The 26,552-nt window shown below is 41.3% G+C and overlaps 1 protein-coding gene and 1 long non-coding RNA gene across 2 annotated transcripts in view; one reads left to right on the top strand and one right to left on the bottom strand.

Moving 5' to 3' along the window:
• LOC110829631 (uncharacterized) overlaps positions 1 to 26,552 on the top strand; it is a 229,096-nt gene that overhangs the window by 132,398 nt on the left and 70,146 nt on the right. The gene's annotated exons all lie outside the window — the stretch shown is intronic.
• mAChR-B (muscarinic acetylcholine receptor) overlaps positions 1 to 26,552 on the bottom strand; it is a 128,181-nt gene that overhangs the window by 48,309 nt on the left and 53,320 nt on the right. Inside the window, exon 2 of the mRNA XM_087346793.1 lies at positions 19,935 to 20,043. Within this exon, the coding sequence (XP_087202919.1) occupies positions 19,935 to 20,026 (92 nt within the window). The 5' untranslated portion in view covers positions 20,027 to 20,043. The remainder of the gene's footprint in view (positions 1 to 19,934; positions 20,044 to 26,552) is intronic.

Here is a 26,552-nt window from a genome sequence, read left to right as displayed (position 1 = left end):
ACAAATAAAAAAGTAAAAATAACTCAAGACAACTGTACTTAAAAAGATAAACTTTACAAATCACCGTCAGTAACAAAAGAATTGATATTTATCACTGATGTGTTTTGATAAGAATGTCTTTTAATAACAAGGGCATTGAGGTAATGCGAGGCATTTTTTAAAGTGTCTTTGCGCCATAAGTTAAGTTTCTCACTGCTTCGTTGTGTTTACGTGACGGACATCTGTTAAAACAACGAGCAACTCACATGTCGTAAACAACTTTACATGATAGCGTACCTAACAATTGCTAAATATTTTATTTCTAATTTTTCTTAATCATTTACTGACAAATTAGAATTTTAAGTTGGCTATAACCATTCTTTATTACGCCCAAATTGATACAATGGAATCAGAGTGCTCGCAATGTTACTGCGATAAAATTCGACAAAGTTCTTACGTTCCTTATGAATATTTATTGCACTTACGATTATAATAGGCCTGATAATTCGATATACATAGATATATATCATAAAGAAATCTGTCCACGAAATTATTCAAATACATACTTTAATATTTATTAATGTTTGTGTCCACAGTTTTAAGTTATTGAAGCGATCTCAGCAACCTCACCAAATCTCATTCCGTGTTATAATTTATCACCATTTTCCTTTTTCGATTTCTTGCCCAGAAAACTAAGCTATTTTTTATGTTTTGTTAAAATTGTCATCCCATACTTTTACATTCAAAAATTCATTCTATGAACCAAAATATTTTTTAACAAAATTTTATATTGTTATATATTTCATTTTAATATTATCCACGCATCTGCGCCTCTCCACTTCCACACGCACATTCATATTATTACGTGTAACCGCCTTCTTCGGCAGTAGTGCCGCGAGAAAAGCTTTCCTAATGGATTCGTCTCATAAAGTTCACTTTATATCATATTTAAGCGTGCAGACGCTGGCTGCACTGTAAGTTTGCTCATTAAGATGTACTGAGTTGAAACTCGGTCTGTTAGTCACCGTGAGAAGATGGGGATGATTTGAAAAGCAAAGTGCTGGGGAGAGCAGATACGCTAAAAAGTGTGAAATTCACGAAAGAGAACAAAAATACATGTTATTATGCCAACAGTTAAGTAATACGTAGAAAAATATATTACAAAGGTCCAATTATACTTTGTGATATACGTTTTTTCATAAATAAATAGCATTAATGTATATTTATGCTACCTTTATGTATTTTGACTTTCCAGGGCTTCGTTCACCTATCCCCATTAATCCTATGCAATGTTAGGTTTGTTCAACGCGGATTTATCGAAAAACTCAAAAAAGACCGTTCTCTCTCGTTTCCTGACAGTTTGTTTTCAGTCTGAATGATAATTCGGGAGCTGAAGATTTTGTTAGCCCAGGACAGGGTCCGGTGGAGGGCTTTTGTTAATTCGGTGATGAACCTTCGGGTTCCGTAAGTCATCTAAGCGAAGGTTAAATAGATCGTACTTCGTTCGGGCTGGAATAATGGAAAATCCGGCTTGGCTGGAGTACGAGTGGAGTATCTGAAAATTAACTTTCGGTACGGGTCTGGGTCATCCAGAATGGTTGTCGGCCTTTGCAGACCTCAGATTCAAACAGGGGCACTGGAATGCATTGCTGTGTGCGTCGTAAGTCCTTCTAGCACGCAGAACTCTTTCCAATCTGCCTACTGCCGTGTGGCTGGCTGCCTACATTTCGTGATTCTTCTGTTCTGTCTTGGTATTCGATGAAATGCCTTGCGCAGTGGCTCTCAGCCTCCGTTACCCAAGTAATGGCTCGCGAAATCGCTCTTTCGGGTTTCTGCAGTGATGATGGAGTCAAGGCGTTTGCTGATGGCGATGGAAGATTGGTTGGGAGGAAGAGGGGGGGGGGGTGCTGGGAACTTGACTCAACTTACCTGCCAATGCGGTGCAGAAATGAAACACAAAGTCCGTATTCATGAGCTGTCAGTAACGCAGGATGATCTGTAAGATTTAAAGCTTTTATTTGAACCTAAAAGTGCATTGACATTTTCGACATAGCCCGTCATTAAATACTATCCTGAGCCATTTTGATCCGGCCGAATCCTCTAAGCTTCACATATTTAAGATCCGTGATAAATTTATCCTCCCATCTACTTCTAGGTCGCTCATGTAGCCTTCGCCTTTCCGCATTCCGGTCTTGTATCTTGTATTTCTTAACTTGGTGTGGCTTCATCTCGTCGCCGTTCAATTGGTGAAGGGTACAAATTATGAATCCCCTCCACATCCAATCTTCTCCTCCCTCGTGTTAGTTTCTGTTTCCATGGTATCTTGTTACGAACGGCTTTAGGTTTTTCCTTACAAACTCTCCACAACCCTTGCAACTCTCATGTCTAAGGGTCTTTTGGCATGTAACATCATGCAACTCTAAGGCCTGTTGTTGTTATCAGGTTGAGGACCACCCTTTGTCGGCTGTGCAGCAGCTGAAGTCCACACCCGGAAGCCTTCATCTTCCTCCAAAGCGTAAGAACGCCTCCCGCTGCCATGGGGTGGGACTGCAGATAACAAACCTTCTCCAGTGTCACTTTTCGTTGAATGCGAGGTTTAACAAACGAACATTCCTTGTAACTTAGGTCTTTTAGTGTAAGAACAGTCTCGGGGTTTCATTCCCAGAAGGATGTTGCCATTAAATTTAACGTGGCGTGATCTGTTGAGGAGATGGTGGAGTGTGGACGGACGGAGAGGGCCGAGTTATAAGAAACTGACAATTCGAGTCAGGGGCACATTGTCGGACCGATTAATTGAATGGAAATATGGCGGGAGGGAAATTACTTTAACTATTGTAGTATTCAGGCGCGCAGTTACGTCATATCCGATTCTCTTTTTGAAATAACGGATAAAAAATTAAGTCTGACCAAAATATTTCATAAACACGGCTCAACTAGTCTGCTACGAGGGAAAAACATTCTTGGAACAGCGTATTTCGTCGGTACCTGAGTTGGAAAAAGGCACCAGAGGAGGAGAATTGTCCCCGTAGGTAATACTGAGGCGATGGTCTGTCCGTGTGCATTTATCCAAATTTATTCACCAAATTATTACTGAATTTCGTGAGGTGGGTCTGGCCAAACTTTTTGAGGGCACCTGTGATAATTGATTTTTGGGGCCCTCTTACCACATCAGTTAACCAAACTCATACTTTCCCACTAAACTGGCCTTTCTTCTACATCGCCACCGTCTGGTCTGTTACACGCCGTTGAACAAGCCGCTGGTTTCTTGTCAATTATTTTCCCGATGAATGCTCAGCTTTTTGCTGTCGTCTTTTGAACTCACGATGAACCCGCGTTAAACTCTGTATAGCATTCAGCAAATCAACTGTTCGGTGTGTTTCCCAAGTATTAATACAACCGCACTTTTCAGTAAATTAGCATTTATTCCTGGATTTTAAATTCATCAACACTTTCCACAGCCTTCGTATGTTTTGTGTTCGGGCAATCGTCAGTAGATCAAATATGAGAATGATTTCCTCTGTACCCAATTTTTCATAGCCACACCCGGCAAACTGTAATACTGAGACCCAACTGATGTTTTCGTTGCGATGGGGTAGGACCGTGTCTTTGTGCAACGGAGCCTCCACCCCCCACTCCACCCAGATGATTCATCAGTGAATATGTAGCAGCGATGGGGTGATACTGACAGGGAAAAAACTGAGGGCCACGGATAGAAGCCTCCCCCAGCACGAGTTTGTCCGCCACCAACTAATTCCACTCGGACTGAAGTGCTGTGAACTAGCCAGGGTTGTAACTCTGTGCTGTGAAGTGAACACATCAGATGCAAACCAGTTGCTACGGTCAGTAGCGAGAAATGCTTCTACGACGCTGATCATAGGATCTTGACGCAAAATACAGATAGCAGCGGTTAGAACGCTGGCCTTGTAATCCTGGGGGTCTCGGGTTCGATTCCCGGCGGCGCCCGAATTTATAACTTGTGTTGGGCAAGGCCGTGGTCTAGGCAACACGGAGTTTTCCTCCGTGGCATCCCAACAATTACTCCATTCACACACAGAAGAAGGCAATGGCAAACCACTTCTGGATCATCTGCCAAGAACGTATATGAACAGGTCCCAGTCCGAGAAGAGAAAAGGATGGAAGGATCCTGTTCATATGGACCTGTCGTCAGACAGAACAATAAATAAATAAAACACATGGTGTAGGCTGTATTTCACGAACATATTCATGCGCCTTATGAATTGTTAGCTTTGTGTTAATACACATATGATGATGGTTGACATCTGTGGTGTTGCGCCATGTTCTCTGGTAGAAGTTTATACCGACGTTTCAGAAGTCCTTGCTTCCTCAATCATCGCCGTGATATTGGAGGGAACAAGGACCTCTGAAACGTCGGTATAAACGTCTATCAGACTGTACGGCTCAGAAACTCAGATGACAGCCATCTTCGGACTCGCCGCCGTGGAAACCTCAGATCCAATTCAGTAGGCACATGCTTGCGTATGATATTAATTAAAATACAGACCAGAGCCTTAAGTAAATCCCGAACTTCGTACTCCAGTATCTGTGACTGCTTTGTCTTAATGCACGTTCTCTGTGGTTCTTAACATTATCTTTATTATTTGTGAAAGTTATGTGACTCGTGATTTATTACAAGTTTTTCGCAGATGGCAGTACTAACCCCTTCAGCTTACAACTGCATTTTGAAAGAAAATCATTCATCTGCCCAACCTTGGAAACCAATTCTGGGCTGCGCGAGTAGACAACTGTAAAAATGTAAACGTTTCAGATAAATAATTTTTACACGTGAGTCGCAAGAAATATTCTCCATTTCCATGTCTACTTTCTGAATATTGCAGGTCTTGAAGTTTGTTTTTCAAAGCGGAATGTGACAGGACTAATTGAGTTCCAAGAGAAACATTGCTGGACACGACCCGGCTCTGAGGACCTTTTGAAACTTCGCGTATCGGTCTCTTGATACACAGGACAGTTCTACGTAACACTTGCGAGAATCTTTGCTCTCGCCTGCGCTGCGTTATGAATTCATGAACACCGTTTCATCTCAAAAACTCACGGTGTCACGGTCCACTGCTTCGTATTCTTGAAGTCGTGGGTTCGAATCCATGCCCAGAGGACGACAGTCCTTTTTTCGTCGATTTCGTTTCTTTAAATCAAAGCCTAGGATAGTGGCTTGAAATATGACCCAGAGGCTTTCATCGACTGTCGGTGGACAAAGCGTGTAGAAGGTGGTTTCTGTTTGAGGTCTACACTGGCCGGGTTCAGTCTGAAGGAATCGTAGCACGTAGGGTCTTATCGTGGCATAATTTCTTTCGCGGGGGTAAAACATATTCGTAGTTGCGCTCATTTTATGCTCGTGACAGCTACAAAATTAAGTAGTGGGACGGGGGAGGTGCGACATTACGTGCGCGTTGAGAATTTCACCGGCGAGTTACGATGTGAACGTACGTGAAAGTTTGCTGGGATCCCCCCGGATGTCCTCACAGCGCCGTCAGATAATTCACTCAGGGTAATTGACATTTATGCTTCGAGATAATCTTGTGTTGTCGACGCGATAGTCTGACCAGATTGTAAGTAGATCGGGCTTCACTCCTTCTGGAGTGAAACGATCTAATGGCATATTATTATTATTATTATTAAGTGTTCTGTCTTACGACAGGTCCATTGCTCTGCCCAAAAAGAGCTCTCCAGTTGTCCCTATTCTCGGCTTCTCATTTTAATTCCTGGAACGTCATCTTCTTTCCTTGTTTAAGGTCGTCGGTTAGCTGTATCAATCTTCTTCCCAGTCCTCGCTTTCCTTCAACCTGGCCTTCGATGATATCACTCAGTAACCCATTCCTTCTCATAATATGTCCCAGCCAGTTAGCTTTCCTTCGTGTAATCGCCTGCAGAATGCTTCTTTGCTCGTTGACTCTCCTCAATACTTCTTCGTTGGTCACTCGATCCGTCCACCTGATCTTCTCCAACACCACATTTCAAAACTCTCCAGGTATTTCTGTTCCTTCTTCCTGAGTGTCCAAGTCTCTGCTCCATACGTAACACTTCACTAGTTTCTTCATCATCTCCAAGCCCAACTTGCTAAGAAAGAGAAAAATTGTCTAAAAATCTGAAGCGAAAATGACACTAGGAAGACGCCCTCTTTCATGTCATGAGAAATGTAGACAACAACAGAAGATAATATCAAGAGGACGGACTATCGCAAATGCTACCACGGGTTTAGAGCCAGTACGACACTGGCGTCATGCATTTGTAAACGGCAGATTTTTTTTTTATGTAGGAACCCAAGATGCGGGTAGGGTCGCATTATCGCAGTCTACTGTTTCCCTTGTTGTGACGACGGGGAGCGCGCGGGTAAGAACACGGGACAGTGATGAATGGACGTGGCGATGTCTCTAGAACATCTGCCAAGAGTCTGCTGAAAGGAGCCCAGTTGTCAGGACAACTAACTGGGACGCGACGCGAGGGTAAACAAGCAATCGAGGGCCGACTCCTTGCTCTTTTGAGGATTAAACTTCAAGTTCCCATTACTGCCTTGTCGCTGTTTCTTTAACACACAAATAAGATTCTACCAAAGAGTTTGCAGACAAATCCGCAGTCTCTCACACCAGGGAGGATCTTCGTATTTTAATGCGTGACCAGGGGTGTGCCGCCATTCAGTTAACTGTTTAAATTATATTTATAGTTTAGATGCGTCATGTTTGTGTTTACAATTCATATATATATATATATATATATTTATTCTTCAAGTCTATACACAAACCATTTTAAGTATTGATGTTAAAAATTAAAATTGATATAAATATTTAGCGCTATTCATCGTTTCCTCGATGTTACAATTTTGCGCAAAATTGTAACATCGAGGAAACGATGAATAGCGCGAAATATTTATATCAATTTTAATTTTTAACATCAATACTTAAAATGGTTTGTGTATAGACTTGAAGAATAAATATATATATGTATTTAAATTATCTGTCAGTAATAATATAACTATTAATTTTACAAATTTCTTGCCTCTCATTCCTTATTTATTTGGTAAATAATTAATTATCACGTTTAGTTTACTCTGTAAATTTCAAGCCCTGAAGATGGAGGCGGCACGTTTTTTCTTCCCGAAACGTCGGTAACCACGTACAAGGTTCCATGCGGGGAATTTTTTCGTTGACTGGAGAAGTACAAGCGAAGGAAATGGCCTAGCTGTGGGCCTTCGTGAAAGTTGTCGATTTACGTAACACGCACATAATTTATGAAACATCTGAGCGTCAGATTTTCATGCGAGACTTTTATCAGCGGAGGTAGTTCATGATTCTATATTGTAACATGTGAAATATTCCTTTGGATCTGGCCACTGTGAGACGGTTAGCACAGTGAGAATACGTGTGAATTTTTTTTTTCCGGGAGGAAGCCACTAAAAATCTAACTCAAATAAAATGTAGCTAAAGAGTAGACGTACGAGCAATTTCTGGGCTCTCACTTAATTCCTCTCATCTCAAATGTAACAGGACAGACGTCTGTTATGTACCCTTCGAAAATGCTGCAAAGTTCTGTTATTTAAGTTCCCGAAGAAGTTAGGAGGAGATTACATTCATGGAACTTCTGTCATCGTTCGCTTTATAACCCTTCGTATCTTTGTTTCCTACTTTTGAACGTAATGATTAAAGCCACAGAATCTGCCATTGTACTTCAACTTTTGTGCGGGTTTGAACTCCGCACCTGAACTGCGTTTGGATTAAATCGCAAAATTTTAGAAGTTTCGTAACTTGTCTTACAACATAACAGTCTAGGAATGTTTCTTAATGTCACTGTATTGGTTGTTACAAAAAATCTCAACAAGTAGTTACCGTTTGGCACTAACCGTATTTCGGACTTCACACTCGACGTTTCGACAACAAAGATTCAACATCTGGCCAAGCTGTATCTTAAAACCTCTGTATTACACCAATGTATTGACATATTAAAACCATCGCAAATGGAACAATTTACGTATAAATTTACACAGTGCTTCAAGTTAGTGTTGTTATTTTAAGGTCGAATCACCGCATTGGGTAAAAATAATAACCCGCATAATTATCCCTGGGATGGTAGAGTTTTATGCATTTTGAATCTAAGCACGTGTTGGGTACGTTAGCCCCATGATTTACGCTCGGGAATCCTTTGGCGTGAACCTGGGCGATCAGTAGATACAAGCCACTTCCCCTGTTCAGAGGATTAGCAATGCACTGACCCAGTCACGAACATGGACTTGATCAATCAGAGATCAGTCCCCTGACCATTGTGTTAACAACCCAACGGCAGTTCTGCGGTTATGTCTCGTCCGTCGCTGTGTTAATCCGCCCCCTTGCAAGGGCTGAAAGAAAATCTGTTCCGAGGGGGTTGGTAATGGCTGCCTGTCTCCCCGTGGCACCAGACGCATCGGGTTACATCTGTATTCATTTCTTCAAGAAGTTTCCCTCTCTCAGCTCGACGTTAGTGGAATAAAAAAGGACAATTAGTTCCGACAGGAGTTTAGAGAAAGATAAAGTTACAAAATTTTTACTAGAATACGGTTACACAACTTTCAGTATGTCTTCGTCTGAACGTAAAATGTAGAATATGAAAGTAAACGTTCCCAGTTGCTAAATCTCATTCTCCTTCGCGTTATCGACACCGCTACTTCGCTTTCGTACAAGAAACAACGAACTAAAGTCACTAAATCCCTAGAAGAATGTTTTCTCTTCAACTAACTTTCCTCATGGACCATAGTCCTTCTTCAGAAGCTGATAGTCGCTGAACTAGTAAAGAAATCTATTGCGTCTTATGGAACCCAAAGGTTCACAAAAGCCTGCCACCAGCCCCTGTCCTTATCCACGTGGATCCAGTCTCAACGCTCTGAGACCCTTTTCTATTAATATAAACTTTAAGATCATTTCCATCTATGCCTAGGTCTACCGAGTGGTCTCTTTCCGTAGATTGTATTATAACCAAAAATTTTTACGCATTACTCATCCATGCATGCTACATGTTTAATTAATTTTATCCTTATTGGTTTGATCATGTTAATATTAATTTATGAGTAGTATAGCGTAAAGCAGGTATCTCGAGCCTACTGTCACTCTATCCTCTCAGATACAAATTTTGCCGGAACCACACACAGTCAGGTCATGTCTTAGTCCTGGTGTGACGAATCACGTTTCACACCCGTACAAAACAGGAGGTGAAATTATAATTTTGATTGTTTCATTCGACTAGTCTTGAAATAGCAGATGAGAAGATAAAATATTCCGAATTTCGTGATAGCAACATTCCCGTATTTTTTTTATACTATATCACAAATTTTGTCCACGATTGTCCTGACGAAATATGGCCATACAATTACGGAATTTTCAATAGGAATTTACCGTTTTGGATCCTACTGTAGGCTTCATTTAAGTAAATTTAAACGTCTGACCCAATGGCCCTCGAAAGGGTCGGCTTTAAGCGTCCCGTCACTTACTTCTGCCGTATCGGGATACCAAGAATTTGTAACCGGCCGAGCTGAGCTCCGCTTGGGTTTGGCAACTCACCAGTTTCTCCAGATGCGCCGCGAAGTGGTTTAATCTACACGGCCTTGGGTTTCCGCAGTTAGCGGCAGACAGAAGCGATACCGGGATCTCCCATTCGAAACGAGTATGAGTTTGGTTTCTGCGCTCGGCTCTAGTGATCGGTTTAATTTGAACGTCTCTGTGGGGTGTTTTATGTTGTGCGTTAAGTATTTTTATCGAAGAATGCGACGTCTTTGTGTTTCAAATGCACAACTGCGTTATTTAACAATCATTACCTCTTCTCTATTTGTGGATATTGCATGACAGCGATTATTTCCTTAAACAGCGTTAACCACTTGATCTTTGTAATGGTGAAGTGTAGTGTTTTCTTCGCGGTACGGACTGAATAATTAAATATAATTCAGACGAACTATGATTCTCGGAATAAATCGCGATTATTTCCTTAAACAGCGTTAACCACTTGATCTTTGTAATGGTGAGGCGTTGTGTTTTCTTCGCGGTACGGACTGAATAATTAAATATAATTCAGACGAACTATGATTCTCGGAATAAATCGCGATTATTTCCTTAAACAGCGTTAACCACTTGATCTTTGTAATGGTGAGGCGTTGTGTTTTCTTCGCGGTACGGACTGAATTATTAAATACTGTTTATATGAGTTTCGGGCTTCACAGTATTTGTTAAGCAAGTGATGAGTTGTGTCTGACATTTATATTTTGTATTTTCTTTCTTTCTTTCTTTAGTTTGGTTAGGGATCTATTCCGCGCCTTACATTTTGAGTTTTGGGGCATCGAACCCTGGTTAACGTAGGTCCGTGTCTATGATTAGTGTAGCTCCTTTTAAGAAGTGCGGATCACGCTAAATCAACCACAGCCGGGGCGTGTCTTTTCGGCTGGATGCATCCGAGCAGTTTCCCGTTCGTCTTAAAAGACGTGAATGCAACCCGCAGGGTTTATTGTGTCATGATAAAGAGAGGAGAGGGGGAGGGGAAGGCCGCGTGGTGGGAGATGGACGCCTCATCGAGAGAATTCTCTGCTGCTGTTATTCCTGCTGAGGTCTTTTGGTCGAATGATACGATAATCAGTGAACGATGAAGACATGTGTCGTGGTATAATTTAAGATTCGGTACGAGATCTGTGTTTGAATACGTGCGTCCCCATATAACGTTTTAACCAGCTGACAGATTTTCATAAAATTTGATATGCACGTTATATCATTGCAGGTCACTCTAACTTCAAGATTCTTTACAATCAATAATAAAAACATGGCGGGTTAGCAACTTCAGGTGAAATATTAGAAACTGCGCGGCTTTTGTAAAAAAAAAAAAAATTAAAAAATGTAATACAACGCTCTGGCCTTGACGAACTTTCATTTAGCTCTTAGTGTGACAGCAATAACTAATGACGTGTATGACATTACCTGCTCGTTCCGACAAATTAATTGTAAAATATTGATGGGAAATCCAGGATTACTAACATGGCCACCGCGCGAATTTCGGGCCCTATGTCTAAAAGACTTAAAACGCAATGAGAATTTGTACCTAACAACTTATAAAACATAATAGCAATGATTATAATAGCATTAAAATGATAACAATTTTAATGTTGCTAATATTGCATGCAAATAAACTATATAACAACTATTATAGGAATTCGTTGATCGACCTCTGCATGCAAAGAAACGCCGAGCGTATTAATGGAGTCCAAGGGCCGTGTTTTTTACGTTACGTGCGAGATTTTCTACGTAGATATCTCCTTTTCAGGAAATGGTAATTCTGAATTTCAGATTTAGTCGCTTACTGCAGTGTATTTGAGGGATACGAGCCAAAATGAAATATATCGCAGAAGTATCCAGTACGTGGAGCAGTTTTTGGATATGAAATTACGCGGACAGACACATAAAACTCCCCGTAGTTAGGAAAATGTGTGAGTCTTGTGCAAATAATTCATAAATACGCAGTAGCGAAGGTCTTGATCTCCATCCGGAAACCGATTCGTGTTTTTCACGTGCTGGCGCCTGAGGGCAGCACGAACTTGGTGACTCACGCCATTTCACATTCAAGAAATAATGTCAATACGGAATTTCTGAAGCCTTACGTGCTGATATGATGGAATATGTTCATTTGTATAGGCAATTTATATGCATGCAAAGTGTTTGCCCCACTTGTACAATGCGTGGACTTTCCATGGTCACCGGGCGGAGAGCCCCGAAAGCGACACGCGAACTTGTTGATTGCAGTTGGCCATGGATTCGCTTACACATGCACTGCGTTTTTTAACATCAACAGGACTTCAAAATTTCACCAACGCCCACTCCACTGCTTAGTTAAGGACAATTTATTACGTGGTGAAGCTATTCAGAGTCACGTCTGCAAACTATCTGTACGCTGAAGATGGCTGTATTCTGGGCTGTAGCGCCGTGTAGTGTGGTAGACGTTTTCCAGCGTTTCAAAGGTCCTTCCTGCTTCCATCATCAGGTCGATATTCGGACTAACCGGAGTGAAAATTCATAATCCTAAAATCCGTATTCTTATAAGCTTTGAGGTTATAACGACACTGAAAGTTCAGATTGTGTTCTTATGTTCTGAGGCAACGTGTTGTTCTGTAATTATTTATCAACGATTTGGAAGGACATACTGCTTCTGTCTGCAAGGTTCGGAGCATTAGTGAGTCTGCTGAAACAAAGCTGTGTACAACATACCGATTTAAAATTCAGCATTTTGAAGGGATTTTATAAAGCATCCAAATATATATTTCCATACTTTTAATGTATCCAAAAGAATGTATTATCACGAAACATTATTGAATCCTTGCTTCATGTTTTCAACCATTTGTAGGTTCTATATTTGTTAAGTCTCCAACGCTTATTGTTAATTAATGAGCAGTTTAACGCTAAAAGGCTACTCAACGTCTTAACTGACATTTCAACAAAATTACGCCGAAGTTAGTTAAAGCTCTAAAAACGAAGGATTGTTACATAATCGTCTTCTCTGTTGTTTTTCGTTGTGGCGCCGCGTAGTGACAAGACTTGTAAGCTTGCGTGTGGTCGTCTCGACGTAGTGAGGCTCAGCTCCAGCGGCGAGCTCTGGTAATTGCGCTAATTACTTGATGTAAATTTCCTAAATAATCTCTGAATGAATTCCACTTAAAAAATCGATGAACATTTTTCAATTTTAGTCCACAATCTCTGCATCCTGCGATGGACAAAATATTCTGCTAGGGATAGCAGTAAATGTGAAAGAGTCGCTTGGAATAGAGAACAGTAGACCCGAGGATAATATTAAAGCGAGATTAAGTTGTGATGTGAAGTCACTAGCTACTCTGCAAACAATTATTATAGTCACTGAATTGGTTAGATAAATGTTATTATTACACTTGCAATTAGTATATACTTACATTTTTTGAGTCATTTAATTATTAGATATTTAACGAATTGAAAGACCTTGATGGGAGATGGTTGCTACCAACGGTGGTCTAGCGGTTAGAAGGCTGGCCTTGTAATTCTGGGGTCTCGGGTTCGATTCCCGGCGGTGCCCGAATTTATAACTTGTGTTGGGCAAGGCCGTGGTCTAGGCAACACGGAGTTTTCCTCCGTGGCATCCCAACAATTACTCCATTCACACACAGAAGAAGGCAATGGCAAACCACTTCTGGATCATCTGCCAAGAACGTATATGAACAGGTCCCAGTCCGAGAAAAGGATGGAAGGGTCCTGTTCATATGGACCTGTCGTCAGACAGAACACTAAAAAAATAAAATAAAATAAATTGTGTTTCGCCCTTCCTCAGAGTGGAATTTTTTTTTACAAAAATATATGTAATGTTGTGTGGTCTGTATCCGTCAGTAGAAATTAATTTATTTTGATAAAGTCTGATGGTCCATCGGTTGCAACCTACATCGATGAGTGGGTCGCAATTTTTCGTGAATGAACCACGTGTTGTGTGTTGCTGATAGGGGAGTACAGTTCTCAACATAAATTACAAATCAAGAGCCGAATATGAAACGAGAAGAGGAAATAGCATAAGTTCTCACGGCTTTTAGTATGAAGATGGCTGTCGCCTGGGTTTTACGAAGACTGCCATCTGTTAGCGTCATCAGGAAATATGGTGTCAGTCTGATGGGTTTTAATGTAACTTATCTTAGATTTAATCGATATCTGTGTTTGAGCAACACTTGGTAATAAATAATTTACGTTGTTATTAACGCAATATGTCGGACATTTACGGTAAAACAATATAAACGCGCCCTTCCGGTAGTTCAGAATTCTCGTGGGCCTACAAGTAACAAGGAACCGCATCTTGCAGCACACGTCAGAGATCCAAGAACTTTCGTGTTTCTTGCTTTGAGACGGAGCTCGACCGGAGTTATACATCCTTTGTTCTCGGTTTATCCGCAGTTCAGGTCTGAGCGGAATGCTACCAAGCCACGACAAGTTTCTGGGTCTCCCGAACTTACACTCTATTTGTTACCAGTAAGACAGCCTTTGGTAAAGGGTAAACATCTCTGACACGAACATAAAGGTATGAATCTGCCGGAAACTTAGAATTAAGTTCAAATTACTTTTGAGTCCGTGGATGTTGGGTAGGGGGAATTGTCATCAAGGTCTCTTTGCTGATAGCCGGTTCATTGCCACTGACAACCTCAAGAACGGAATTAGTCCGTATTACAGAAGTATAACGTGATAATATATTTTATTATTCCCAAATCCCACACCTGACATCTTTCGACATTCTGTGAAATAGAGTCACCTTGCCGGAGTGATGGGTATTTTGTTATAATGGAACACTGCTGACGGAAGTCTGTGCCACACTGGTGGATACTCTTAAGGGTTCAACATGGAAACAGGGCGCATTTCAACCGATACCGTCTACTGTACTCTTGGAAAATGCCTAAACAGAACCAATATATATATGTATATTTCGAACTGTACTTCTTATGGCCGCGGTTCAGTTACAAACCTAGCGGGAAAAGAGATCGAGGTCGACCACGAAGAAGATGGAAAGATCAATTTGAGACCGGAACAGGGTATTAGTGTTTAATCCGTGACGATGATTTTGAAGTGTGTGGAGTGAAGTGCACGCGAACAGTGGTCATAGTTAGGAAAACATTTCCCTCCAGATTTTTTTCTGCTAAGCAATAAAACGGAATTACTTCTTTTGTCCCATCGGTACAAAAATTTTTGAACTCCTTCCACTGCGATCCGGTCGTTCGAAGAACGTAAGAAGCCAGCAGAGTAACCATAGCGACCAGCCGATGAAAGAAGCCGATTTTTTGTTGTTGTTGGTCGCTGTGTTACGGAATCCACTCTCAGACGTATTTCTGGTGAGCTGAAATCCGCTGAGACAGCACTGAGTGCTATTCGCGAAATACAGTTGTTGTCTTTTGCGATTAATTACAACTTCATTATCATCCTCATATGAATTTCGATGAATTCTGTCAGGCCTCTAAGGCCTTCTGGGAACAGCAAACCGCACCGCTGTCTCTCAATCCGTCGACCTGGCCACAGACTCAATTGTAACATCTGTTACCGAATCAAGCCATTGGGACAGATCCTGAGCCAGTTCCATCCACTCCGCAGCATCACAGTAGGATCATTTCCGTGTAGGATTTTAGATTCTGACGTGCGCGTGTCCTACGATGGGTAGTTGCACCGTGTATTTATCGCCCTGAAGATGGAAGCAGGCAGTGTCTCTTAAAGACGTGAGCTGTAGGAGCAGCGCGTTCTGGTTGCGGGCCTGTGCCTGCATTTCTAATATTCTGTAGCTCGTACGGTTCTCAAAATTCCTTGCGACGCGGAAGACGACGTATCGAAATGACGCTGACCGTATCGATATTGAAAGAAAGAAAATCGATTGTTCGAAAAATGCTCAGACAGGATCTTTCCCCCTCCCTCTGCTGTTTATATTTTTCCATGCAAACTTTGCTGTGATGCAGCTCAGACTCACAGTTATTTTGCGCCCAGCACGATTAAGCTGGCGCAGATTCTGTCTCTCGCTGCCTCGTCCCAACCTTGTTCTTTGCTGTTGGTACAATGGAATTGAAATTACCAGTAGCATAAACATCACATTCATGTTCATTAAACAAGCCAAATTGTGGATGGATCGGATTCGCATCAGTCAGCTGTTTCACACAAGACCTCGTTCGCTTACGATAGACAGAAATACGTTTTAGAATCTGTGAGTGCAGTCGCACTTGAGTAGCCTTACTCTGTGCAAGACTCTGGATTCATGATTTTATTTGATTTTTGTTTCGAGATTGCGTCATCCGTTCGCAATTTAATTTTGTAAGGTTGTATTGAGGGTTTCAGTCTGAAAGGAACTGTCCCCCTTCACTCGGAGTACGACCAGGGTGCCTAATCCAAAGGGGCTCTGGTAAAGTTTTTGTTGTGTTAAATCAGTGCTCGAAACACAGTGACCAAAGTATAAAATGTAATACAGATTTATCCAAAAGACAGCCATATGCATTTGAGGTTATGTGCGACAGATGTAAGGTTATGTTCATGGAGGAAATAGATATTACTACGCCTATTAGCAATCATAAGAATATGTTGAGAAATATTTAAAATTGCAAATTAGATTCGAGTATAATTTTAAGGTATGAGCGTTTGCGAAAGGAACAAGTGAGTTAGTATTTAAATGAGATGAGAAGAAATACAATTTTTAAAGTTAGGATATATGATAATTTGTGTAATCAGAATATTAAACGTTTTATTTAATGAAATGTATGTACCGAGCGGTTCGATTTATCGAAAATAAGTATAGCACCCTTGTTTTGCTGTCTGGTGTCAATTTCTGACAGTCAAACGGAACAGTGGAGTGGAAAGACTGTTATGAACGATGTAACGAAAACTGGGCTGAAGATTCCGAGTCCTGTTTTACTCGCAAAGAAACGCAAACCAGGCGTGAATGTTTTGCATAGAAGATATTGTGTCATTAACGCTTTATGTATATTTTTATATCGAATTAATTAGGTTTTAAGGGTGTGGATAAATTAGTTTTTGTAATAACAGCTGAGAAGTTTACTCCGAAGTTTACAACACGTGTTTTTCAAATGATATATATGATTTTGTACACCTCACAGGGCTTTAGGCTGACGTAGTTTTAATAGAATTTCAGAATTATTAGTGTGGATACTAATATGCTTTAAAATCTAGTGGAAATTCTTCTTTAGACGTTTTTAATCCAAAAATAATTTAAAGTGGTTGGAGAATAATGCACCTAAAACCAAGAAAAGTTATGTTGGAGACTATTGAAGGAGCTTGGTTCAGGTTGTAACAGTGACGAAAGTTTTCGCAAGTTGAATACAGTCATAAATTATTCTTTGTGGAATACTGCTTACATGAATGTCGCTCGTGTGGAAGTTAGGTTAGGTTACAAATCAAGTTAAAGGTATTAAATCATCAACTTGAGTCAGGAACATGTCCTCTTTACGATGATTATTGCATGAGAAAACCGCAACTTCCTGTAAAGTGGGAATTTAATTAGGCCGATGCGAATTAAAATTAAATTTCCCGCGAGTACATTTGTCATAAATTGAAATACGATCACCAAGTTTGGAATTTTAAGGAACGGGGAGACAAACGGACGTGATGTCTCCTACGTAATTTCACTTAATTAACATAATTTGTAGTAACAGATTCGTGTCTCTAAAAAGTAGGCGATGTTAATTTTTTTAATGTGTCCTGAAGTATGATTGTTACAGGTAACTTTTTTCATAGGACAGAAATTTAATTATTTTTTTTTAAAATTCCAAATACCGAAAATAAAATAAAAAATGTTTGGGATACAAATTCTCGAATTATTTTGAGCAGAACAGTTGATCCCATATACAATGTTTGATGTGCACTTCTGATAAATTAGGTAGATTCTATTTGGGCTCCGATGTGTACCGTAAGCTTGCATTCAGTTCTGCTTACAACATCAAGAACGTGTTCTAATCCCTTCAAGGTGCGTGTTTTTATCAGAACCGGCGGTATGATCGCCCTGGATGTGGCAAAGCCCCCCACCTTACAATAGATTGGCGCAGTGTTGCCATAGCTGGGTGGTCAATCTGCTACACCTGGCCAGCTTCCAATTTGAGCCGCTAGAGTGAGCCTTCTCGCTCCAGTGATCCTATAGGATGTCCCGAAACGCGTTTCCCAGTCTGTATACTTAGCATCGGCTACAGATATCAGGCTATTAAGAGTGAGGTCACAGAGCATGACCCACCTTGGGCCACCAGTTTAAAAGACAAACTTAAACGCGTCTCTCTCTCTCTCCGCTGCGTCATAATCTCTTATTTTCTAATTCCTTGTGTCCTTGTTTCTCTGTCTTTGTATTCTTCTCTCCTTTCTGCACTTACGAGGTGCGATCGGAAAGTTTCAAGACTGTGTCAACAGAGGGCGAACCGGATGTAGTACGAGCTTCTGCCTTTAGGGGGTGCGGCCTACATTCATAGTGAATCAGTGTGCCAGCCGGCATCATCGAATTAGCATTTGTTTCTTAGTTACGGGCGTTTTGGTAGTGCATTACACCGACCCTCCTGCGATTTCGGAATGGCGTGTGCATCAAATTTTGCCAAAGACTCGCCAAAACGGCTACGGAAACCTATGAAATGCTAAAGCAAGCATTTGGGGAGTCCGCAAACTTTTGTGTGGCATTCACGTTTTAAAAATGGCCGAACCTCTGTCGATGATGACGAGCGTTCTGGACGACCATCTTCGAGCACAACGCCCGAAAATGTTACGAAGATCGACGTCGTACCATCAACGACTTGTGCGACATTGTTGGGATAGGCTATGGGACCTGTCAGCTGATTCTAAAGGAAGAACTCCACATGCGACGCATCCTGTCTGAGGACCAGAAGCAGAATCGACTTCTCGTTTGTCAGGAGCTCAAAGATCTTGCAAGAACCGACCCCAACTTCCTTTCTAAGCTCCGTGTGACTTCTTCCTCTTCCCAAAGATGAAAATTCAGCTAAAGGGAAGGAGATTTGAGACGATAGAAGAGATTCAGGCAGAATCGCAGATGGTGCTTGACAGGCTAACAACGAAAGATTTCCAGGGATGCTTCCAGGCTTGGCAGCGGCGCTGGGATCGTTGTGTTCACTCCCAGGGGAACTACTTCGAGGGTGATGGATGAATTTAATACCTGAGATAAGTGTACGGGTTTTTATAGGCGCAGTCTAGAAACTTTCCGATCGCACCTCGTATTTCTTACTTTCTTTGTTCTTTCGTTCCTTTCCTTTTTCAGTATATTTCCATTTTGTTTCTTTCTTTGAAATTTCTTCGTGTCAGCGCGCACAAATGTCTTTTGCTGTAGACAACTCCTGTTACCACCAGCTCCGTATAAAAGTTTCTAATTTCAAGATTCCCATTAAAAGTCTTCTACTACACTCGGACACGGGTCATCGCAGAGACTCCGATCGTAAACCTTCGTGACTCGCTGATGTAATTTGATGACACACGTACTCAGGTTGCCCGTCCTGGGAGGGCGCAGGATGTCGGGACTTGCATTTTAAAGGCGATGAAACCTTCACGCTGATTGCATTGGCTTGCCATTGGTAATCAGTGGGAAATTCTACTAGTGGGGAAAATGAGAGTTAGATCGCCATGCTTTGCTATTTTCTGTAGATCACGTGCGTAATGTAAAAGACTGTAATTCTAGGTCTACGTAAAATTCTGAGGGTATGTTCAACAGTGAAAAGACTGTGAGCTTCATGCTCGTTTGCGTTACAAAGGCGGAAATTGATTATCAAAATCGTGCTACTGTCTTAAACACAAGGTGATGTAATCATTATTTCTGAGAAGGAAGCCAGCGTGCCCTCATTCAGTAAGAACTAGCAGTACTCTTGTGTGAAACTTCATATTTCTGATACAAGAGGTCTCCGAGTCGAAACTCTGAAAATGGCACAGTATAAGGAGACTTCAGTGCGAAATAAGCTCCTTGCAGTGAATGAGTTCTTTGACCACAGAAAACGTTCCATCGATTGACATTAATTGTCAAATGGAAGTTTGAAGGCACCTTCGAGGAAACAGTTCATCCTGAGTTGCATCAGGGTTACCTCTGTCGCCATAATTCGGGGCTTCACATGACCGTATGATCAATTGCGGAGAACTTTGTTTCTACTGTCTTGAACCACTCACCATACGTCATAAACGTGGCTCAATTCGACATCGAACTTTTTAGGGAACTGAAAAGGAACTTCTAAGATGACGTCGCTTCTTTGCAGACGATTACGTCAGCGTCGAAGATTTGATTCGGTTAATAGGACGGCCGGTTCTGGGGGGGAGTAAGGGGGTAAACAAGTTTTCAGCACGCCTTTTCAAGTGTGGCTGTCACTTAACAAAAATACCTTAATTAATTTTGTGTTAAAATACTTTGTAAAGTGACGAGGTACAGCGTTTTTACCTTACGTGTTACGTTATCCGGTTGTCACTCACCATTGCGTGATGAAGTCCGGACCAATGCTGTAGATGGAGGACGTCCGGTTCGTAAGGTCCGTGCCGTTGAGGCTAGCCTCCGTAGTGTTCATCGCGAAACAGCCATCGTCTGCGGACAAAGGCAGGAGCACGTCAGCTGTTGTTGCATGGAGAGAACGACATTTAAAAAGTTTATTTGGAGGTAAATTAAATGTGAAAATATCTTCAGGGCAACTGAACCCGGATATTGGCCGTCGTGCATGTGTCGAGTTGGGTATTTTAGTCTTTACGTTGGCAGCACTGTTTTGGAAACACTTCGTGAATCTCGACGCTACGGTGCCTTTGTAAAAGTCTGTGACAATTCTAAGGCAATAAAACTCTGAGATTACTTCACCCTGTGACAGAATCTTGTTTAATTTCACTCGTGACGCAGAAAACTGTTTATATCGACAATTTTATGTGTTGAAGTCTGTATTTCTCTTTTAAAAGGGGGTTCATTCACCGCCGCTGCGCCACGTAGCGACCGCTAGATGCACTAAACTGTTACCAAGCTTGGTGATAGATCACTCTTGCATTATATAACCGACTGTGATTGCCCAAGAAAAGAAACATAGAAAATTACAGAAGGATTTTTTGTGTGAAAAAATTGGTCAGTATGTCACGCATTTGTGGCTTTTAAAGTCAGTAGGTCGTATAAGTGTTCGAACGGGGATATCGGACTGGCGTTCCGTGGGGTCAGAACACGTGCACTGTGGGGTCTTCGCCGTAGCAAATTTAAGGCAGAGAGCAGAGATATGATTGATCGCGTACCATGAGATTTGGGGTTCCAACCTAACAGATTCGTTGATTAAAATTCGGTTTATACCCAATTGTCTGTTCAACGAATATAAAACACTGGAAATGTGTTGCGGGGTGCATCGTAACCCTTTCAAACCAAGGCTCGTCTAAGAATTCATTCCGTACCGAAAAGAAAACACAACACTACACCATTACAGATGTTAACTTGTTAATGCTGTAATGCTGTTTAAGAAAGTAATCGCTGTTTACAACGGGAAATTCACGTAACCCAGACGTATAAAATGTGAGAATTATTGTTTTTTTTAAGGAGGTTGGAATTATTTTTATCATCTGCTTTAAAAGGTTAAACTAAGCGTACTGGTGGGTTTCATAAAGGATGTAGTAATATCAGGAAGTCTAGGGTTTGGTTCTTGGAAAACCAGTTGTTATTCTATAAGAGGTTCAAAATAAAAGATAAATAAGGAGTTATAAAATACATAAATAACTAAAAATATATAAGTGTAAAGTATAGTTAGACGTGACCATTTGCAAATAAACTATTCTGGAGGAAACTATTAGAAACTAAGTCTGACGATTGTCTGCGGCAAGATGGAGGGATGGATGCTGGAAGTTGATGAGACAGATGTCTCTCTGTACGTCAACACTTTGCACGCAGACAGACGGACGGACGGACGGGAGAGGAAATAGAACAGGCGGAAAATTGAAGAGAGATACGAGCGTCAAATGATTCCGTGGTTTCGGATTTCGATTTTGATGTTATGTTCATCGCTGTATCGACTAGTCGCTCGCTCCTGTTCTGCATCAGCCTGAGCGGAGACAAAAGTCCTTTACTTACAACGCAGGTTGGTCGAGACGCTGGATGTGTGTACAGAAAGTCCATGAAAATGTGAACCGAAGTGGCTCTGGACACAGTCTTCTGAGTCTGATACGAGGAGGTTAGTTGCCTGTTAGGGGATTATTCATTTGTTAATTTCATTAAATTTGTAACCACAGGGAGCTTTCGGTCTGGGGACTAGTTCCTGGTCGTTCGTTCATGAGTTTTCTTCGCCGATAATTCTTCCGTTCATTGTAGGTGCAAAGAACCGTCCCCCGGGTTCCAAAATCGACCCCTATATTTGCTGGACGGACAAGGGTTTTTTCTCAGTTTTCATAAGTTGCTCTAGACAGATACTCAAGCAGTTGATTGATTACTGCTGAGACGACAAAGACCCTTGTTGCCCTCATGAGGCCCGTCTCATCCGCGTCTTTGAACCAGGTTCTCCAAACGAAATTATTCTGGTATTTATTGTTTCCCCTGTTTTATACAGATGTCCCACAAGTCAGAGATCGCAGGAGAACTCGTGTTATTTAACAAAATACGGAAATATATAAAGAAGGAGGAGATATTTTCTTTGCAATCTCAAGTTTTGGGGTCTTCTACCTGGGACAAGCCGTTATCCAGACACAGTCTTTACGTCATCAGTAGAAAAAGAGTTAGGGCGATGTTGCCACTTTGAAATTTTAGCGAAAGGGGAATGATTTTAGAAAGTGGGGAGAGGGGGAAGGAGACACGGGTTCCAGAGTAAAACTCTGGAAACATCGCCGTAATTTTGACGACGTAAAAGGCGTATCGCCGTTGCGGCTAGTCGAAGGTAAGAAATTCCAACATTAGAGATTCGAAACACGTGATTTGAAGCGACATTTCCCTCTGTATTTCCCAGTAATCGACTTCTCCTATGGCCTTGGACTTATGGGACACGCGGTGTATTCAGTCTTTAACCCCTTCCTACAGATTATAAAGTTTCTGTTTATGTAATTTTCTGTATTATCCTCTTCCAGACATTAGTCTCAGGTATCATACAAATATTCTGTTACACTTTGTCCTCAGACATAGTCAACACACATTTTCTTCAAATTTTGGTAAGGGCGTTTGAAAACGAAGTTATGAGGATTGTGTTGGGGTAATGAGGCTGGAGGTGACTGTAAAGGGAGGGGATTCATAATCCATATTCTTCTTCAGACACTATTATAGTGACGTGTTCAAAGGAGAGTGAGATGCGTGGGACATGTAGCTTGCATAGGGAAGAAGATAAATGCACACAGAATTTTAAGCGGGAACTCTAAAAATAGAAACTATTCTTGAGAAGAGGGGTCTAATATATTACGTTAAGTGAACCGATTGAATATATCATTATTTCTTTTGATTTTCGCTTATGGCCCTAAAGAATGTTTTTGGCGATGCTATTTGCTTATTTTGTCCTAATTTTCGGGATGAGGCAGTATCGCATTCCCTAGTCACCGTCGAATCACGAGGACAGGGGATTCTTGTGGTCATTCCCAGGACTGGCCTTTAGCTTAGTCAGCAAACTCGTAACAATTATCGACGCCCGATTGGTCCGGCTGGGGCCTGCTTCTAAATGTTATTATCTAACGGTGTGTGTTCGCTAATCGATTTTTGTTGCAGGATATTAGGAATGGCTGGGCAGCAACCGGATGTGACATCACACAACACAGTGTTTGTCGGTCTGTCCGTCCGCTGTCTGAACTCGAGCGTGCCTTATCAGTCTCTTCCGTCTGACAGTCAGTCTTCGACTTATCCTATGTCCTGTTTGTCTACCGAACTCTTTTCTGTCGTACTGTGTCGCTGTCCAGCATTATTCACCACCAAATCTTGCCCAACGCGGTTCAAGTCCTTTCTTATGCAATAAGTCCTTTGTAAGAATGAACCGTGAAATAATCGACGGTTTTAAATAACCAAAGATTATTGTACTTCGGATTTACACAATCAAGTACCGGAAGGGTTTTCTCTGTAACCGAAGACTTTGACTACAAATATTACAGTTCTTACTCAATGCAGGAGACTGGTGTTATGAATTACCTAATCTGAGTTTCCGCGGCGTCTCTACGAAGGATGTTTGTTTGTGGTAAGCCAACGCTGACGTCATTTACCCGATGCTCATAATTAGCTTAACTCATCCAAGCTAGGAACCTAATTGTATATTACTCTCTAGCCTATCAGACATATATAATCCCTACACACGATAAGATTTGTAACTCGAACTCAGGACACTGTGTTAATGTTTGTGACGTTTGTTAATGAAATCTGCTCGCAGAAATAAACAGCTTTTGCTTTTTATATTATTTAGTGTTCTGTCTGGCGACAGGTCCATATGAACAGGATCCTTCCATCCTTTTCTCGGACTGGGACCTGTTCATATACGTTCTTGGCAGATGATCCAGAAGTGGTTTGCCATTGCCTTCTTCTGTGTGTGAATGGAGTAATTGTTGGGATGCCACCGGAGGAAAACTCCGTGTTGCCTAGACCACGGCCTTGCCCAACACAAGTTATAAATTCGGGCACCGCCGGGAATCGAACCCGAGACCCCCGGATTACAAGGCCAGCGTTCTAACCGCTAGACCACCGAAGTTATATTGACTCTTAGCTTTTGCTAAGAGTCAATATAACTTCGTCCTGAGCTGTAAGCAACAGAATATATAAAAAAAATACATTGTAGTTTGCTGTAATAACTGCCCAGTGTTTGACACGTGAATTCCACGTGAAAGCAAAGAGTGAGCCGAGGTGTGTAATCTGTGACAGATTCATAAACCAACTGATTCATTGGACGCCCTTCTCTGCCGTACGTCACTCGAACCTGACGCACAAGAAATTGTCTCGTAACTAAGGGTTTGTCGCCTAGTAACGTTGCCTGGTGACGCCGCTCGGTGTGAAACATTAATCATTTGCTTGCGCGATTATGATGAGTAATTGTATTAACAAATGACAGCAGACGCTGAGAGGTTGTCAAGGAGAGAGTCTTGAGGCCTGTTGCGTGGAATCGATCCGATGGCTGCCCAGGTGTGAACGCACATCCCAGAATCGGTCATAACAAAAGCCATAGACACTCGTAGGCTTCCGTATGAAGCGTGTGTTTGCGTGTTCATATGTGTGCATGGAGGAATGTTTGAAGCGATATAACAACTCTTATGATTCTCTGAATAATGTCCTACTTAAAGCATTTCTTCAATGGCAGAATATTACGATTATAATTAGCAACTTCTGCTAACATAACTTAGTTTAAGTGACCTTTAAATGAACTTTGCAATGGATGTCTATAACCTCGCTGCATGGAGCAGAGTCCTTCTCGGGGGGGGGGGGGGGACATAATTTGTCAAAAACATTTCCCCCGCTTTTGTGAAACCCGACGTTCCATTGTCGTGCTCGCAATAACTTCACCTGTACCCAGATCTGCATTCTCATCCCGTATTCGTTTAAAGTACATTTTAATATTATCCTCCCATTTAAGTTTGTTTTTCCTGAATGGCCTATTTCCTTCTGGTCTTAAGACTAAAATTCTTCATATATTTTTCGGGCCTGGGGCTGGTAGCACAGATAATGTTCGGGGTTCGAGCCTGGTTCAAATGATAGCAATAAAACGTTATATAGAACATTTTGGGCTTTCTAGGGACATTATTTTTCACCAAAGAAAAATGTTTTCGTGTTTGTGGTCATCTTGTGGTTGTGGTACAGTCGGAAATAAATCTCACAGACTTTATTTTATTCGGAAATTTACGTAGATACCCGCACGCAGAAGTATTTCGACAAAACGTCTTACAGATTTGGCGTCCGGTACCTTTGTACCTTTCCTCTAGCGTCAAATCAACCTCAGATATTCTCAGAGCGTCATTAAATAATTTGTCTAAGGATTACTGGCATTTTTGCATAAAATTAAACACGTGTTAATAGTACGACAGTCAGGTGTCAGTTTGTGTATTAATTTGGCTTTATTCGGGGTTGAATAAAAATAATCTTGGCTTCTTCCGGTTACGAGTAATATGTTTGAAACTAAACTTCGGGCTCGGGACTGGTACAATTCTAAAAATTTTGGTCTCCGTAGACATGTAATGCTCGATTATGATAAGACAATTTCGTGAGACAATCCGGAAATCGCCCTGCTCTGTTGGCGACGCCGCTGGTAACAGGAAGACGACAGAGATTCAGCCATGAACGAGACTCAGGCCCACTGAAAGCAATTCATTTTTCTCTCCGTGCCTCGTATTATGGCTCGGGGAATCAATTATACACTTGAAAGTTTTCCCGTTCAGCAGGGGGCCGATCCTTTTCACTGTGGATACATTTATATCCACTCAGGGTTTCTGCACGTCCCCTTGAATGAACACACAGACCGAGAAAGAGATAATTTGACTTTAAAATGCTCCGATATACTGCGAGAATCTTACTTTATATTCATCCAGATAAAAAGCGGCAACTTGTCGACAATTTTCATTTTTATTTCAATTCTGTAAACGTAACAGAATTCCGTCTCCTCGTTTCATTTTTCACGGAATATAAATTACAGGAATACAGGACATTATTCTTCAAATATTTTAATTTTGTAACAATTTACAAGTGTGCTAGATTTAACAGGTAATTAATAATGCACAATTTTACTTCTCCTGTCAGATCCTGTCAGGAACGAAAGGGTTGCTTACTTAAACAGATGTTGATAAAGTTTCCCAACGGAGTGGCTGAGACGGCACCTAATTGGGGAAGAGTTTTTGTAAAAGGATTAGTAAGTAATTCATTAAAACTTAGTAAATCACTAAACAAATTAGGCGTAGAACTGTATTAAAAGATTTTTTTTAAAAAAATCTGAGTGACAGAACGCTTAATTCCTTTTGTATGTGAAGTTAAATATTTATGATTTCGTAAACATAAACGCTGATGTAAGTCTGTGATGAATGTAAGTCGAATCTTGTTCAGTGCCAGTGGAAACGCTGAGAAATTCATCGAATATTTCGGTACGTTCTTTTAATCTTTAACGGATGAATAAGCACTGCATAGAGTAGTTAGGGGGTCCCTTG

This window comes from Zootermopsis nevadensis, unplaced genomic scaffold (assembly GCF_977971745.1).
Source record: "Zootermopsis nevadensis isolate Lab colony 2312 unplaced genomic scaffold, Znev_1.0 Znev_ptg000010l, whole genome shotgun sequence".
In the NCBI taxonomy this organism is placed as follows: Eukaryota; Metazoa; Arthropoda; class Insecta; order Blattodea; family Termopsidae; genus Zootermopsis; species Zootermopsis nevadensis.
Note: the sequence above shows the minus strand (reverse complement) of the source record. Positions and strands in the feature narration are given on the sequence as shown.